The 18,123-nt window shown below is 34.7% G+C and overlaps 1 protein-coding gene across 6 annotated transcripts in view; it reads left to right on the top strand.

The window, feature by feature from the left end:
• The first annotated feature begins 3,160 nt into the window (after positions 1-3,160).
• The window catches only part of LOC143236935 (uncharacterized), a 40,022-nt gene continuing 25,059 nt past the window's right edge, over positions 3,161-18,123 (top strand). Inside the window, exons 1-2 of one of the 6 annotated variants that reach the window (XM_076475635.1) lie at positions 3,161-3,324; positions 16,606-16,773. In XM_076475635.1, the coding sequence (XP_076331750.1) occupies positions 16,672-16,773 (102 nt within the window). In that variant the 5' untranslated portion in view covers positions 3,161-3,324; positions 16,606-16,671. Of the gene's footprint in view, positions 3,325-16,605; positions 16,774-18,123 lie in introns of those variants that run through there. The other 5 variants (XM_076475636.1, XM_076475637.1, XM_076475638.1 and 2 more) reach the window with 5 other exon arrangements.

The raw sequence follows: 18,123 nt of genomic DNA, 5'->3' as shown, positions 1-18,123 counted from the left end.
GGATGTATGGTAAGCCTAGATATACAGGACTGTTCATCTTAAGTTTAATATGAGGATATTATTTAGTTTATATGATGCCAAGCGTAAAGTAAGTTATTCTTAGACGCAACATTTATGGCGGATTTGCCTAAGTAAGTGTTTATGAATAATTTGTTGTGTAGTTCAGTTGTTGTAAATTGACACAATATTCAAACCTTCAGAAAATTTCTCGTTACTTTAATCGAGTGCTCTTGCATCATATGATATTTAGTGGTGTTGTATAAAATTTTAGATAGCCTTTAAAAGTATCCATATATACGTGTTGAAAAATTAGTAAAAAAAAGAAAGAAAAATAAATAGACAGGCACTGATGATCGTGAGTTATGCCATAAAGATTGTATTGTGGAAAATTTTAAACTATAATAATTGAATATTGTATTGTAATAACAGAATAGAGAAGAACGATCGATTCGTCTTTTCAATTGACTTCTAAAGTAACCGAACTAGCTTGTGCGAAATTTTGACGTAAAGGAGATTTATTTTTTATTGCAACTGTGCTAACTAATGGGGTAATAAACATAAATGTATCACTGATTGTATTGTGATAACAAAGTAAAGAAGAATAACTGGTTTTGTCAGTTGGGTTCTAAAGTAATTGAAACGTCTTGTGCTATGTGCGATCTTTTGGTGGAAAATAGAGTTGTATAGGCTGACTCGCAGGCAGACCAAGTGGAGTTCGACTAATACTACCTCCTGTTACATGAAATATTTATTTGAAGTGAGGATGTAGTGGGCGAATGGAGTACACAGACACTAACTCGAGGGTTTATAGCTAAAACAAAGTGAAGAGACTTGAGACTAAGACTTCCAATAACACTTTCATTTAAGCCTTCAAATAGTTAGTATTTGCACACACATATACACAGTTATTTTTATTAGTGTTTATCATATAGAATCCTTTTAATTCTATTAACATGATGACTGATATTAGGGAATAATGACATAAGAATTACTTACAAAAACTTGGACATAAAATGGCCTGGGTTTTATTGACAGCAAGATACATCTTCTATACTTGTTCCTCGATTCCTTCTTGACTTCTCTCCCTTCTTCTTCTGATGAAGAGGAAATCTGAGATGTGAGCCTTCTAGATGATGGTCTTGATCATGTCGGATTGCTTGCTAGATTTTGAATATTATGGCATCTGTTTTAGGACCTTTTATACTAGCTGACTGTGGAATTGTCGGCAAATTCATAGTACCATGGTGTCAGCTTACTTGCTGTTTGTGATTTCTTAAGCCCATTTTGTAATAATAACTTATACTAACGCGTAGTCAAGCAGTCAGAGTTTTTTTATTGTATATGAACTCCAAAACTCGTGAGTTACATTGGTTAATCCACCACCATAGCCCATATTGTCAAGTCGTCTCGCTATCCAAGATTCTTCTTGGTTTTATCATCCAAGTTTGCTTAATCCCATTTAACCTCGATAGCGTCAATTCACTTCAATTCAAACATACAATGGACAATTTATCATCTTTAGTTTATAGTTTGAATAACCCCTTCTAATCTTGGTAGTGTCTATCTCTTCCAATCCAAGCAAATAGCGAATATTTTTTCAGCGGTTTTCTCTGAATCTCTGTTTTAAATAACTCCTCTGTTGTTCTTGATAGCGTCAGTTCTTCATAAACTAGCTATAAAGTAATCACCTGGCAACAACTTTCTCGGCGTATCTCCTTGAGCTATCGTTATTCTATAAACATCATTGTCTTGAACATGTTTTATTAAACTTCACTATTTTCTGTTTATTATTACTATTACTTATACGAGGCGTCCAAACATCTAGCGATGCCTCACAGTTAGTTAAAGCTCTGAATTCAACTGTGGTGGTTAACTATGTAATAAACATTTGCACATACGTTAGACTTGTTTTAATATATTATTTTTAAAGCAACTGAATTATGCAGGTTGTTTATTGTTGGAATTTATCGCCAACAAGTCACAGACATCTACTGTAAAGAATGTTGCTTCTACAACACTTAACGCTTCAAGGCCGTAAAGATGTGCTAATTCTTTCACACAGGTAAAAATTACATGTAACTGTAGCTCTTGTTTTTAAATCTCAAGGTTGAGTTTATGGGTTTCTTTATGCACTTCTTGAAATATAACTTATTCAAATAATTAATACATTAACATGGCTTGGTTTAAGAGTTATGTAGACCACTGAATGAAGTATGTAACCTGTGGACGCGTGGGACTCATATCTTAATTGTTTCAAGCCTTTAACTCCAGCAGGCTAAGAATACATAATAAAACAACTGACCAGTTTAGGTACATAACACTATGCTCTTAAATAAATAATTCAGTGTTTCAATGTATACTTGTGTTTGCTTGTTTTTCTCTACTGCCAATGTTCAATTTATTCTTTGCTTAACAGTACAGAATCTACATCTTGGTTATCTTCTGGACGTCAGTAGACTCGAATACCACATTTTCGTTTTTTCCTTGTGCTGTCTGTGGTTGATTTATTTTTTTACAAACATTTTCTGAATCTGATGTTTATAACTTTACTTGTTGGAAGCAAACACCTCAAACACTTACATATTTTTGAAATTATTCATCGGTAGAGAAATTTTGTGAACTGCACAAACTAGAATTTGTATTATCAAGCATAGTTTTATTGTTTAAAAGGATGAACTTTTGACCAGGAAAATTTATTCTTGTGAGTAGCTGTGGGACAAGTTTTGAGATGCTCAAATACAATTTAATCACTGTTTTGTATATTTTTCAGTCGTTTTGTTTGTTGTTAAGCACAAAACTACACAACGGGCTATCTGTGACCACCACTGGTATCAAAACCCGGTTTTTAGCGTTATAAACTTTCAGAATTACCACTGATCCTTTGGGGGGTAGCAGTTTTAGAATCGCATTGATAAGCTTCAAATGATGTACAATAGGTGGCACCGAAAAAAGAAAACTCTTGCCTTTTTCTGTCACTAATAAATTTCAAACTTTGATATTAATAAGTATACCAGTACTAATGTTAAAACGTTATTATCGGCCTTGTTAAATACTTTGTTCATTAATTATATGAAATGAGTAGTTGAGTTACTAAGGTAGCGCTATCTTTTAGCGGTAAAAATCATCACTGTGAACTGATAAGCAACTTTACGCGCTACATATACCATATAGAGAGCGTATTAGTGAAACGTTTAGTTTGGAGTGTGTCGTTAGTTTTCGATATGGCTTTGTCATCGAATTTCTAATTTATTTAGTTGTGTTTCAATTTCAAATAAATAAGTAAATATCCCCATCTAATAAAGAATCTTCAACTACGACTTACAAGTAAGTGAGATACTTATAATTTTTTGTTTTAGCATACTATTACTATCAGCATTATAATGTAGAATTTGCTTCTGACAGTTATACTTTTCAAATTGAAGTTTGAAATAGAGTGAATTCGAATTACTCATACTCAGTGTTATTAAGAAGTATATATACATATATATTATTTCAATTCCTTTAACATTTCCTTATGGCATATTTAGGGTTATTTTACCTTTATATAATTGAAATAATATTCTGCGACAATGAATAATGATTAACGAACTTTATGAACGGAAGATATATGTCAAACCATCAGTGGTAATGTTAGGCCTACTGTTACATCCTAACTTTCCTAATTGAAATCACAGCTGTTGATATAGTGTTAAGTTAGGCATAATTTTAAGTCTTTTGGTCATTGTCTTAAAGTTACTGTAAAAATACAAGTAACTTATTGGTAACTACGTCGTGACTGTAGTAAAGAATAGTGTTTAAAACAACTTGTAATGTAGAAGTAGTAATACCATCCTTAAACCTGTTTTTTTAATTTTTTGTTGACAATTTCTGGTAAAATGATTCAATATTCAGCCCACGTAAAATATTAACAAAATTACCATGTTTCTTTCAGTTGTAGATGACATTTACAAATTGCTGTAACTGCCTTTAACATTGAAGCAGATTTATTTGTACAAAATAACTGTTAATAAGCACAGGAGCTCTGCACTTATCTTTCTGGCTAATTTATGCTATGGGCTAGAAACAACTGTACAGCCTTCACAACCATCTTGTATGTATAATCTGCCTTTTAATGTACTTGGAAAAATTTGATGTAAAATCTTTTGAATGTTTGTGATGTCCTAAGCTTATCTTAGAATCACATGCTCTCTAACAAATAATTTATAACATTAGAAATATAGCTTACAACACTGCTTCATTCCAAGATTGTGAAGTCTTTTGAAAAGTGGAAATACAAAATAAAACATTGATAAAATTTTATCCTTGTGGTCATTTTCCTACCAATAGTACATTTCCAGTGACAGTCATGATGGATGACATTTTGCTTGGATTAGCTGTTCTTCCAGTTTCTGTACAGGATGCCATTAATTATTTTCAATATAATATATTGCTTATTCAAACATCTGCCCAACTTTAGAATTTGTCCCTTGTGATGGGGATTGTACAACCATGACATGTCACCTTTATGGGATCAATTCTTCTCACCATTAAAAGCATTGTAACTTTTTCCATTTAATCTCTAAGTTTTTCTTGGGTAAAAGCATATGTTATCAGTGGTGTTTTCCTTAATTTTTTCTTATTCTATATACAGATTTTCTGAGTGACTATTAGTTCTCTGCCAAACATCATTTGTGATGGTGTGTGGACATTAGCATCATGTACTGCTATTTGAAAACCTATCAGCAACATTTGATGGTTTTGAACTCATATTTTCTGATCGACATACAAGGCAACTTGATTTAATAATATGCTATTGTATCTCTGTGCCATGCTATCTGTAGCTTGATTATAAGCTGATGTCATGGATTTTTAATTATAAGGATCTACTTAACGCGTTTCTACTAGCAAGCTTGATTCTAAATTCCATCCTTGATTTCTGTGAAGTTTCTTGGGCACTGCAAATCTTGAGGCAAATTTATTATTGAGTTTTATTAAGTTTTTGCTTTCTGGTTTTAGGAACAGCATATGTTTTAGGGTAAAATATTGTATCATGACCCTGATGTATCTGTTCTCATTGTTACTTTGTAACAGAGGATCAAGCACATCAACAACATTAATGCCTTTGGTTGATGCACAAACACAGCATTGCTGTCATTGCCTGTGCTATTTCATTCATGGAATTTTCTACTTTTAGCAGTGTTTACATGTTTTACATTAATTCTCGACATACCACTGACACCCAACCCAGTAAGAGTGTTCTCAGTCTTACAGCTGAATGTCCAGCTATTGAAAGTTGTGGAAATGGAGTATTTCAGAATGTAGAGTGGAGAAGGACCAAGTGAATTCATTGTTGCTGTCCACTGTTACCTTTCCATTTTTGACATAATAAACCGTCTTGTAAGCATAAGGAATCCTGCTCTGCTCAGTACATTGTGTTGGGCTGTATATAGCAACTATTTCCCATGAGTCTTTCTGTATTATTCTTGAACAATTGAATAATTGTATTTTAGATTTATACCTTTTATCAGAGCAGCTTCTTTTAAAGTTGTACACTTAACTCTGTTTTAGCCTAATTCTCATGTTCTGTTCTCTTATGGTATTTATAAATTGGTTTCATGTTAATGAATTCCACATTTTGTAAGGAGCAGCTGAGCAAAATAATTGGGCAAGTCTTTCCAAATCTTCTGCAAGAGTGAATAAAGTCTTTTTCTTCAGTAAACTGTTCTGGAAATTTGCTTTGGATCTTCTTACATTAAGCTCTAAAGTTGTTATGGTTCTTAGCTTGATGGACAGCAAGTGTCTTGTTTACTGTTTCACTTGTTCTTTCTGAAAATGATTTAAAACTAAATCTCATATGACTTTTATTGTACCTTTCTATCATAGTCCATTGGTTTTTCTTTTAACCAGTGTTGAACATGACAGTTAAGTGCTAGAACTGAATATTGTAGTGTTGTAGCAGGAGTAACTGGTGGCACAGAAGTAGTGATGATATGCTTATATGAGATAGTTTTCTTGTTTCATATTTTGTAGCAGGTTGTGTAACAGACTAGAACTCCTAAGCTGATATAGAAAGAAATGTGGCTGGTGTATTTATTGCATTTGATAGTTTATTTTCCAAATGTTTCTTTTTTTTATTAACATTCTTTTTACTTTAGTGATGATACTTTGTATCCCTCTGATATCTTTCTTCACTTCATTTATGCCTTTTACACTTTGTTTTTGAGTATTTCAGAATGTATTAAAATTGACAAAAAGTCAATTTTGTAATTACAACATTTACATACTTTTCCATTTTATTATCATAATCTCTCTACATGCTATCCATTAGGAATTTTTTAATTCTTGCCCCTGCTGATTAGTTGCTTGGTCTTATTCCACCAAGTTTATTCCACTGTTGTTTCTTGTCCATTCATTAATGAGGTTCCTGTTTCAGGGCCTTATACTTTTAGCCATTATGCATATGCTTTTGGGCTTTTCATCAATTTAGTCTTCTTGCCTGTTATTTACCAGGTGCTTATGTCTAGATGCAGTGCTCCTCTTTTTTTCCAGTTCAGATCCTGTCAACAGAGCAGCCTCTACAGTCCCTTGTCTGTCATGGGATTTGCTGTTTGTTAGATACACCCTTTGTGGATACTCTTTTTCCACCATGATTTTCCTCTCTTGTGGTCCTAATTGACTAGTTCAACCTTATTTTGCTTGTCATTCAGACCCTCCAACCCCTCCCCAAGTTCCTTTATTTATTTTGCTTCATCATCATATATCCATTCTTTTACAGGGGATAGCTTCCTTTTTTCTCTCCCCTCGGTGTGTATTCCTGTACGTGGTGAGGGGACCTCCCAGAGAAGGTTCTGTTCTTTCAGTTTACTTCCTCTTCGATCTAAACATCTACCCACTTGTTTGCTATGCATGGTGACCTGTGAAGGGGAAGAGAGGATCCTGATGGCTGAGGGGTCCAACCCTAACACACCACTTTGGCCTTGAATTCCTGTAGGTAGACAGCCTTGGGGTGGCCTGTGTAGGGTCAACCAAATACCAGTGTTGGGTGTTCTCAACAGGTGTTCTGAACATTGTATGTGATGCTGGTGTTTGGGTACAGTGCTTAAAAACCCTGGCATTGCTACAGTGTCCTTGCTTGGCATTGTAGTGCATCCCCTTGTAGGGCCCCATGGTGGGTGGAGTCAGTGGGCACTGAAATATTTTTTTTTTATGGATCCTCCAAATAAAACTTGAATAAAACAGTGAGAAAACAGTCCATAGGTAAACAACCATTTCTTGAAGAATCTGAGTAGCAGTCTTCAACATCTGTAACACCTGTACTTCATTTTCTTATACTACATTCTCTTTCAGACAAACCTTTAAGGCAGATGTTTCCCTTTTTCATTCAGAAACTGCTGGCTCTCCAGAGTCAGTAAAGAAGCTTTGCTCTGGTGACATATTGGTGGAAACATCCACATCTCAACACAGTGAACTCCTCTTGCATTCAAGGGTGATTGGGGATATACCTATTGAAGTTACGCCTCATGCTACTTTGAATTTGTGATGAGGAATTATTGTCGAGAGGGATTTGTAAAACATCCCCAAGTCAAAGATTTTTGTTGGTTTCTGCACCCAAGGAGTTTCTGCAGTGAGGTGTATCTTCACTTGCAAAGATAGAATTATGATGCCGACCAATGCCCTAATTCTGACATTTACATTGTTGCGTCCATCTGCCACCATCAAGGCAGATTATCTCAATTGCAAGGCAAGGACATACATTCCAAACCCTCTCGGATGTTTCCAGTGTCAGAGGTTTGGTCACTCAAAGACGTCATATCATGGTTCCTTGACATATGCTTGTTGCAGTGGCAAGGACTACGATACCTATGAGTGTGAAACAGACCCTAATTGCATCAGTTGCAATGGCTGTCACCTATACTACTTTGGTTCTTGCCCTAAACAGTTTGAAGAAAAAGAGGTACAGCATTTGAAAACTGTTCAAAACACTAGTTACCCTGAGGCTCACAAGTTGCTGTCCACCACTTCATCTTGGACATATGCTGCTGTACTTCATTCCACAACTACAGTGGGAGTGCAGACAGATCTCTCTGTGCCTCCAAAAGAAACATTCTTCAAACAAATGAAAAGTCTTTTGACCTCCATGGTTAAAAACTTTGATAAATTGACTTCAACACCTATCTCTGTCCTTAACATACTTTCCAGCAAACCCCAAGATTCACTTCTTTTGGTTCTAGGTATGGGCATTTCCTTAGGCATATCTTTTTCTCTCACCACAAGATGCAAAATGATCATTTGTTCACGTCTTCAGCCACTGGAATCCTTTTCCAACAGCAAAGACCTGCCCAATCAATCCAGGACAGCATCCATGGAGGTCGAGAGATCTTCCTTGAATAAAGACAGTAAAGAAAAAAGATGTGGTTGTAAACAGAAGGGTTCTTCACCCAATTTGCCTACACAAATAAAAATGGCCACCTTGATAAAATGGAACTGTCAAGGTTTACTTTCTAATCTGGATGACGTCAAAGCACTGTTTGCTTCCTACCATCCTGAATGTCTTTCTTTACTGGAAGCATTTCTGAAACCTGCCGATACAGTCACTTTTCAGCAGTTTTTTTGTACATAAGTGACAGGCTGCGTGATGGACGAGTGCATGGAGGGATGGCACTGTTGGTTGATCAGCATGTGTCCACCCTGTCTTTGCCGCTTGACATACCATTGGAGGCTGTAGCCATTTGTGTCTCCTTGGGTCGTACTATCACTGTTTTCTCTTTACCTGTCATCTGGAGAGACCTATGATCAATCAGACCTTGATGGTCTCATTGAACAGTTGTCATTTCTATTTTTTAGCCCTGGGGGACTTTAATAGACATCATCCCCTCTGGGAAAGTGCTGATATTGATGGGAGGGGCCACTCCATAGAGTGTATGCTCTCTGATCACAACCTTTCTCTTTTCAGTAGTGGTTTTTACACATATTTTCATGCACCCAGTCTGTCCTTTACTGCTATTGATCTCTCAGTTTGCTCCCTTTCACTGTTCTTCCACGTTTCATGGAGGGTTGACAATAACCCATGAGGCAGAAATCATTTTCCTATAATTTTGAGAGAGACTGGTCGTGGTTGATGCCACCCAATTGGTGTGCCCAGGTGGAAGCTGGCTCTCTTAAACTGCTCTTAGAGAACATGATTCTGCCATCGTCTGTAAGCCATCAATAGGCAACTATGTGGCAGCATTAACTGACTGTATTATACAGACAGCCAATCAAGGTATTCCTAAAACCTTGACGTGTTTTCCATGATATCTTTATTTGTGACAATCCTGCCTGCCATATGGCACAGAGGGCTCAAAAACGGGTCTGGGATACTTTTGGTAGGCATCCCACATTTTTGCACTGCATCACTTTCCAGCAGACCTGTGTACATGCTCGGTGGGTAAAATGTCAAAGCCAGAAGTACCCTTAGATTAAGTTCACAACCAGCATATCTTCTACCACCAGTTCTAATGTCATATTGGACAAGCTTCAAAAGGTCAGTGGGCAATATAATTCTGTCCCTCTCTTGATCCTGCTCTCTGGTCAAGAAGTAGCTGATACATTTCTGCTTCTTCCTCTACCTTCTTAGCTATCACAACTCAGGAGAGAGATCACCTCTTTCCTTTCGAGCTGATTGTCTCTGTGACTATAATTGTCCCTTTACACTGGTGTAACTCAAACTGGCCCTTCATCAGTCTGGCAGTACAGCAATTGGACATGATGATGTACACTATGAAATGCTGTGCCATCTATCTTCTGCTTCTCTAGCTATTCTTCTGATTGTTTCCATCAGATTTGGCAGGAGAATGTTTTTCCTGATGTCTGGCACCAGGCTATTGTCCTACCTTTCTTTCAGTCTGGAAGGATCCCAAGATTTCTACCATCCAATTTCTTTGACAAACTGTTTCTGTAAGACCTTAGAGAGGAAGATTAATGCTCCTCTTGTTTGGTTCATCAAATCAAACAACCCCCTATCACCTACCCATTGTGGGTTCAGATGACAGAATTCCACCATGGACCACCTGATTTGACTTAAACATCAATCAGAGAAGCCTTTCTCAAGTGACGTCTTGCATCAATATTCTTTGACATTGAGAAGGCTTATGATACAACATGGAGGTATGGGATTTTGCAAGATCTCCATTTATATTGGTTACATGGCCATTTGTCCATTTTTATTAAAAATATTTTAATGGACAGGCAATTCCAAGTTCGTGTGGATTTGACACTTTCCCGTTCTTTACTTCATAGACTTGGAGTCTTTCAGGGCTGTGTTTTGAGTGTAACATTTTTCAATATTAATGCCATCGCTGAATAACTTTCTATAATTTCTGCAAATGGGATTTATGTCAAAGACTTTCACATCTCATGCCAGTCTTCGAACGTAAGGTATATTGAGTGGCAGCTACAGACTGCCCTCAGTCATCTACTGAAGTGGACCACAACAAATGGCTTTAACTTCTCTCTCTCTAAAACTGTTTGCATGCACTTTTGCTACCAACAGGGTATTCAACCTGATTCTGAACTCTGTATCAGTGAAGTTATGCTGCCTATGGTCCCTGAGACAAAGTTATTGGGGCTTATCTTTGACCATAAACTGACCTCTGTACTACACATCAAGCAGCTATGGATCAAATGTACAAGAGCACTGAACATCCTCTATGTCCTCTCTTCCACCACTTGGGGAGCAGATCGATGTTCTATACTAAAGATAAATTGTGCTCTTATTTGATTGAAACTGGACTATGGATCACTGGTTCATGGTTATTCCAGGACCTTGGCCTTAAAAATGCTGGACCCTGTTCATCATCAGGGACTCTGCACTGGGTTTTTCTGCACTTTCCCATTTCAGAGCTTATACAGAGTTTCGTGAATCTTCTTTGCACCTCTGTTATTTGCAACTATTTTTACTCAATGCTTAAAACTTTTATTCTTTAGCAAAGTATCCTATCGGGGGTTATGATTTCCTTCCTCAGTGGGCCAAGCTTTTTCAGGACAGATGATTTGCCACTGCTCCTTTTGGCCTTTGTATACAGGTGCAGTTGGATGAATTGGGTCTGTTCTTGGATAACATTGCTGTATCCACTAGTCAGCCCATCCCACCATGGCTTATTACAGTCCCCAACTGTGACCTATCTTTAAGTCATCTGAGAAAAGCAGACACTCCCGATCGGAAATACTGTGTTAGTTGCTGAACATTTTTGGAACCATTCTTCCATTCCAGTTTATTCAGATGGTTCAAAATCAGGTGACTGTGTGGGCTCTGCCATGGTTTGTTGTGGTTTCGGTGGTTGCGTGCAAAATCCCCTCTACAGCTTCTGTGTTTCTTGCTGAACTGTATGCCTCTTCTCTTGCCCTAGATCACATAGAAGCTAAGCAGTACTCAAACTGCACTATTTATACTGACCTGCTTAGTTCTCTACTGGCTCTGGGATCCTTTCACATTAGTTCACACCCTGTTCTCACTGATATCCAAAAATTACTTGCCCATTTCTCTTTAACATCTGTTTCTACCCAGTTTTTCTGGATACCAGGCCATGTTGGTATTCACGGGAATGAGCTCACCGACACTGCAGGTAATTGTATCTGTTCTGGCTCTATCACCATTGTGTCTGTTCCATACATGGACTAGGTCCTGTATTCAAGGCTTGGCTTCATGCCACATGGCAGTTGAGTTGGAGTGAGCAATGTGAAAACAAGCATTTTCAAATAAAACCTTATATTGGACTTTGGGCATCTTGCTTCAGTAAGGATTGGAAAGAAGTTGTTCTAACTAGACTATGCATTGGTCACAGTATTTTAACCCATTGTTTTCTTTTATCTGGGACTGATGCACAAATATGTTGTCTGTGTAACAATCAGGTCATAATAAGCCACATTTTACTGTCTTGCCTTTGTTACAACTCTCAATGATGGCACCATGTTAAACGTGTTCTGTACTATGGTTTATCAGTAATGTTAGACAGTGTTATTGTTGACAGTGACACTGTCCATCTTAGAAATGTTTTTAGTTTTTTAAAGGCCGTTAATCTTTTTAATACTATTTAAGTTTTTTAATTTATACATTAGACCTTCTTTATAATGTGATTCCCTTTCAAGAATAAAAGTACATACAGTTCGATTTGAAATTAGAAAATTGCCATAATGTTAAATAACTCAACCAGGATTGGAAAGACCAATTTCAGGTGACTAATGCTGATTTTTGAACTCAATGTCAGTCATCCTGGTGAGTTATGATAATTACAATTATGCTACAAAAAGTCATTTAGAACCTGTATTAATATAGTTTTTATATTACTACTGTAGACCAGATGTAAAAATTGGATTTATGCTCTTTGTTTTTAATTCAAAAATTAAACTTTTCCTTGTTTTACCTTAATTTCCTTTTATGAATTTTAATAATTTTACTTTAATTTTAACATTTTACTGGTTGTTTTGCACTGATAGCCTAGTTGCTTTGCAGCATAAAATACCAAACCAACCAACTTTTTTTCTCCATACTGGAAATTTGCTCATTTTATCATTAGTCAAACTGGGCTTTCTGCTTATGTAGCATTGTTCTTTTCACTTTCTTTTCATCTTTCCATTGGCTTTTTTGTCGTTGTGGGTGTTGGATTTTTTGCCAGGACCTTCCACAACATATTTTCTCCTGATATTTATTTTGTGAACCACTTTTCCACCTTTTTTTTTTACCTGTTTGCCAATGGCATGTTAATTTCTTCCTTTGATGGTTGTTGGGTGGTCCTGTACTTGGCTTTTTACCTTTACTGGTAACTGGAGATGTTTATTTTCTCATCCTCTCCACTTTGTTCTCCTACATCTTTGATGTTCTACTCCTTTGCTGAACTGTATCCTTAATTGAATTTTGTATGATTGTGAGCATGTCTCATTCATGCTGTTGACTTCTTGCATTTTATGACTTTTTTCTTCTTCTAGACTTGTTTCCTCTTCATTCCCCAAAATTACCATTGTTTGGATGTTTATCCTATAGAATATTCTCACTCCTTTGGCTTTCATCTTTTTTCTTTCATTCTATCTCTTGCCTGTTAGAAAATTTGTGTCTGAATTGGCTCTTTTATCTGTTGGACTGTTTGGTATGTCTTTTCAAATATTTTTTCACTTGTGGGGTTACTACCTTCATCTGTTTATATGTTGGGATCTCTTCTTCTTTTCTGGAGACCTTTTTCTTCTGTCCTTTCTGGATGAGCTTATTGACTCCTTCAGTTCACATATTCATTTGGAATATTGATACTAGCAGACTCTTGATATTTTTCACATTTGATTCCTCACCTTTGTCATACCCTTATGTCTTATCTTCTCTGATAATACCATGGGCTCCTCCAGATGGGAATTTGGCCACTCTTTACAAATTAATATCTTCTACACCTTCTGTCTGTTTTTTTTTTTTTATCTTGATTTTTGTGTCCATAAGTCACCATTCTCCAATTATTTCACTGTGTTTGTGATGAATACATACTCTTTCAGGCTCCTTTTTAAAAAAAATTTCATTGGATCCCATGAGGTTTCTGGTATACTTTTCCAAAATCTGTATTAGACAGGATAACAAAGTACTTATACCATTTATCCTAGTTCTACTTGTGCTTATGTTTATTGTGATGTGGATTGTTCTGCAAAACCATTTGGGGTATTTTTGTGTTGTGTGTTTATATATCTCAAATGAATGTGTGTATATATACGTGACATCTGACCCAAGCTTAACTATTCTATGGGATGTCATGAAGAAAGTCAGCACCAGGTAAGTTTTCTGCCCACTTCTCTGGCTTGCACTTGCTGGCTTTTAAAAAAATAGGGTTTTGTAGTTGCACATTGTACTGTTTTTAATAAAAGATGTTTTTTTGACTGAAGGACATATGGGGATCTGTACACTTTTTCAGTCTTCCCTACATTAATTTTCCTCTCCTTCATTGAATGGAGCTTAGAAGACTTTTGCCACTTATCAGTTCCTGATAATTTTGGTGGTAGAACATGAGGAATCTTCACTGATTGGATCGAACTGTGGGGTAATTTTGTTAGTATTGTGCAGGTTACTGATCGCACATGTTAACTCATGCCAATTGTATCCTCCTCTTGCAGCCTACCCAGTAGAATTGAGATGAGCACACTTTGTAAGACTGCCCCCTCCTAGAGCTTGATCCTATCCAGTAGAGTTAAGATGTATTCATATTACCTATTAACCAATACTACATAATATGATGCCCTCTTCCAACAATTAAAATCTGTTCAGGTGAGTTGATGTGAGCACTCGCTTTACAGTGATATGTCCTCTTCCTGTAGGCAGTATCAACTTTAAAAACAAAACCAAACTAGACAAAAATAGGAAGATGAATGCCATAGTAGAACATGTTAAAATAATGTAGTGGTTATGAAAGAAGCTCACTCAATTTTTTTTGCTTGTATGAGCATTTGAAAACTAATTGATTAATCAAATTCAGTTGTTTAGTGTGTTCATTGGTGAATGGACTAGTAAATATTGCTAATTGATCAACTTTACCCACAACTAATCCCAACACCTCTCCATCTGCATGCTACATTTTTGAACATGTAATTGTTGTTAACATCAAGTATTGCTAGGTTTAACCTTAAATGCACAGTTATTCTCAAGGCTTAGTGGTCTTTAATTTCATGAGAAGAGGGTCTTTTATATAAACAATTACACTTAAAGCTCAAGAGCTCTTTTTTAATTTTCTTATCAGTTACTTTCCATATTGGCATTCTTTCCTGAGCATGTCACGAAGTTTTACTGAGTGACTTTCAAAATTTAATCAGAGTACTTCATTATCATGGTATGCAAATAAACTTGTTATTAAAACATGGCTAATAACTTAATTCTTAATATAAGTTTAATTTTTTTAATTTTATGAAGCAATATTAAAAAAAATCCTCCATTACCCTTACATATTTCTTCTTTTCTAATTTATTTATCACTTCTTCAAGAACTACGAGGTTTAATGTAAATTACACATTATTTTATTATCATTATTTATGCAAAGCATAACATTTATGGATTTCTATCAGAGCTGGTTATAGAGCAACAAAATAGAAAGTCAGACTTCTTTTGCCATGTCCACCCATCACATCCTCTCTTTCACAAACTGCTAGTGGTTTTATCTTAACTTTAATGTTCTATTATTTATAACCAATAGAAAACCAAGGTTCCAATCTATCAAATGGCATGTATTATACTGTTTTCTATACAAAGAATTGTCTATTTCATTTCCAGTTCAAACTTTATTCCCACAGAAATACATTAAGAGCTTAGCTGAATTTTAACAGCTCTTAACTGCATAGTTAAAAACTCAGAAAAACTTTTGATAGTTATAGCAAATTGTCTGCTTTTTGTGAGTTATTGCTTTGTGTATTTTGGTGAATTATGTAATAAATAAAAAAACTATTTAGTGTTATAGTCATATCATTAGTATAAAAGGTTAGAGTTAAGCTTTATTGATAGTTGACAGCAAAAGTAAAGGCCTGAGTATGCATTATATTTCTTTTTTATTGTGAGTATTCTTAATTTATTATTATAAAAACAACTAAAATGTAAGAGTTAGAAACTTTTTGGATTAGATTAGGGAAGATGAAAAATAATAATAAACATCTTTCATGAGGTAATACTTGCAAGTAGCCCATGCATTATAGATTCAATAGGGTAATATGAGCTACATGTTTGCTAAGTGATTTACAACTTGGTGGAAATCTTAATTAGAAATGGTTCAAAGGTAGTACAACAATAAAATGTAAGTAAAAGCACATGTATACTGTTAGGAGTTTAAAGTATATGAAGTGATTCTAGAAAGTAAAAAAAAGTAAATGTATTTCGCGTATATTTTTATGATAGTTACAAGGTCAGTCATATTACCAACCTTGTATAGAGTTATGATAGAGAAAAATAGCAGATAAAATATAAAGTTTTGCTGAAAAAAATATAAAATTTATTTAGGAGGTATAAGAGATTACACAAATGAAATTTGAGGATTTTCAGATGACGAAAAGTATTTTTAATCTTAACGTAAAAATCACTTTGCATGTGGAGCAGTCAAGATTTTGACTCCTTACATTCACAAAAAACTTTAATGAAAATACTCCATTAAGAAAGTTGTTTTTTTTTAATTAACAAAACTTAATTTGTACTGAAAGTTTGTGAAATTTCATGAAGATGTAAAAATATATGGGAATTTATAGTGTGGAATTTGTAAAAAACCAATTTGGTGTTATGAACTTGGCTGTTTTGGTCAAACCCTTTTGTAAATATGGTTAAAATATTTAGGTTGAAGAAATCCCTAAATATTTTAAACATAGGTTTGATTTGTTTAGGTTTATTTAGAGGTGAAATACTATTAGATTAAGTAGTTATAAAATAACTGATTAATAGGCATATGTGAGAATCAGCTGAAAATGAAATCATGAGGGAATAAGATTTCCTTTAAAATGTCTGGTGATTACTATAAGTATAATTTTGAAAAGTTTATTAGTTCAACTTTTTAAATGTGCAATTTGTGAAGAAGATATTGTGTTGTTTCTGGTGGTTTTATTTTAATACTAAAATTTATTTTAAAAAATGATCTTTCTTTGTATTTTTAGGTTGAAAATTGTTCGTAAATGCCTTTTTTTTCAAGGATATATTGATTGAAAGATCGAATAAAAAGAATGTTCCGAGTTGTAGAAAATGATGATGGTTCAACTTTGATTTACAAGCCTGACACACATGAATTGCTCTGTGTTGTTCACAAAAACCGTCGAATGCCTGTTGTATGTATAAATGGCGTTTGTTACACTGGATATTAAATAGAAACATTTTACAATTTAAAATATTTTTTTAATGTTCTTGAGAGTTAGTCCTATTTGTTATAGTAAAAAAGTTGCAAAGATATCAGCCTTTTCAAAACATTTGAGTATTTAGGTATTTTAAAGTTTACAGGATTTCACCAAGTGTGGATGTAATTACACACACACACACACACACACACACACACACACACACACGTTACTTATATTGTAGTAAATGACAAAAAATTTTCAGTATTTTTGTGTATTGTTTTGTTGAAGTTTAAATTATGAAATACTTACTAATCTACAGTTGATGATAACAAAAAGACGTGATTTAAGAAACAAATGTGTGAAAATCTTCCATTGTTTTTGCCATTAGAGGTTAACCTGAAGATGACCAAAGAGGGTCAAAAACATTGTTTTGTTCTTTAGTTAAAGTTTTAATACCCATACTAGCTGTCTTGAGAATACATTTTTATTTCAAGTGGGTTTCTTGTCATCACAAGATTTAAGTGGTTAAAACAATATTTATATAGTAGCAAATTACTTGATAAAAACAAACTGTGAGAACTGGATTAACTTTGTGATATGTGATATTTAATTAATTTCATTTATTTCGCAACAAATTGAGATTAGGCTAAAGACTTTAATACTATTTCACGTATTTATTCTGACATCATTTATTATTCTTAGCATTTAGTCAAACTATTTGTATACTACTTTCTAGGTGTGTGGATTGAGGCACAAGTAAGTTTTGTAGACTGCTTTTAATCCATATGTAGGAACATCTAAGGTTGCTTAAAATTCATAATATGTATTATTTTTTTGTACTTTCTAAATATTCTTTTAAAAGACAAAAATATGTGTACTCTGAAAGGGCTTATTACAAAATGTATTTTCCCATTATTATTAGTGACTATAATTATACATACTTTTCTGATAAATAGCGTCTGGTATAATTGAGGCTTTTTGTGATGAAGAGTACAGCATACACAGATTTAAGCTCAAGTTAATTTATATTAAATGATCTAATTAAGTGAATACAGCATTAGGTTTAAGTTAATAACTGCTTTATCTGTAAAGTTTGTAAAGGAGTGACAGTTTCCAATCTGGATACATTAAGAAAAAGATACTTCTGAAAGATAGCCTATAATAATGTTATAAGAGCTTCAGTACTGCACAAAACATGTTCCAGTAGCACAGCTGTATGCCTTTATTGCAATACCATTTCTGCTGTATGACTAATACTATTCTAGTATTTCTGTTGTACAGCTTTCACAAAGCCTATTTCCACTTGTTGTTTGCTGGTTTATGTGCACTTAAACTGCTTTG

The sequence above is a fragment of the Tachypleus tridentatus genome, chromosome 13, assembly GCF_004210375.1.
Source record: "Tachypleus tridentatus isolate NWPU-2018 chromosome 13, ASM421037v1, whole genome shotgun sequence".
Classification (NCBI taxonomy): domain Eukaryota; kingdom Metazoa; phylum Arthropoda; class Merostomata; order Xiphosura; family Limulidae; genus Tachypleus; species Tachypleus tridentatus.
Note: the sequence above shows the minus strand (reverse complement) of the source record. Positions and strands in the feature narration are given on the sequence as shown.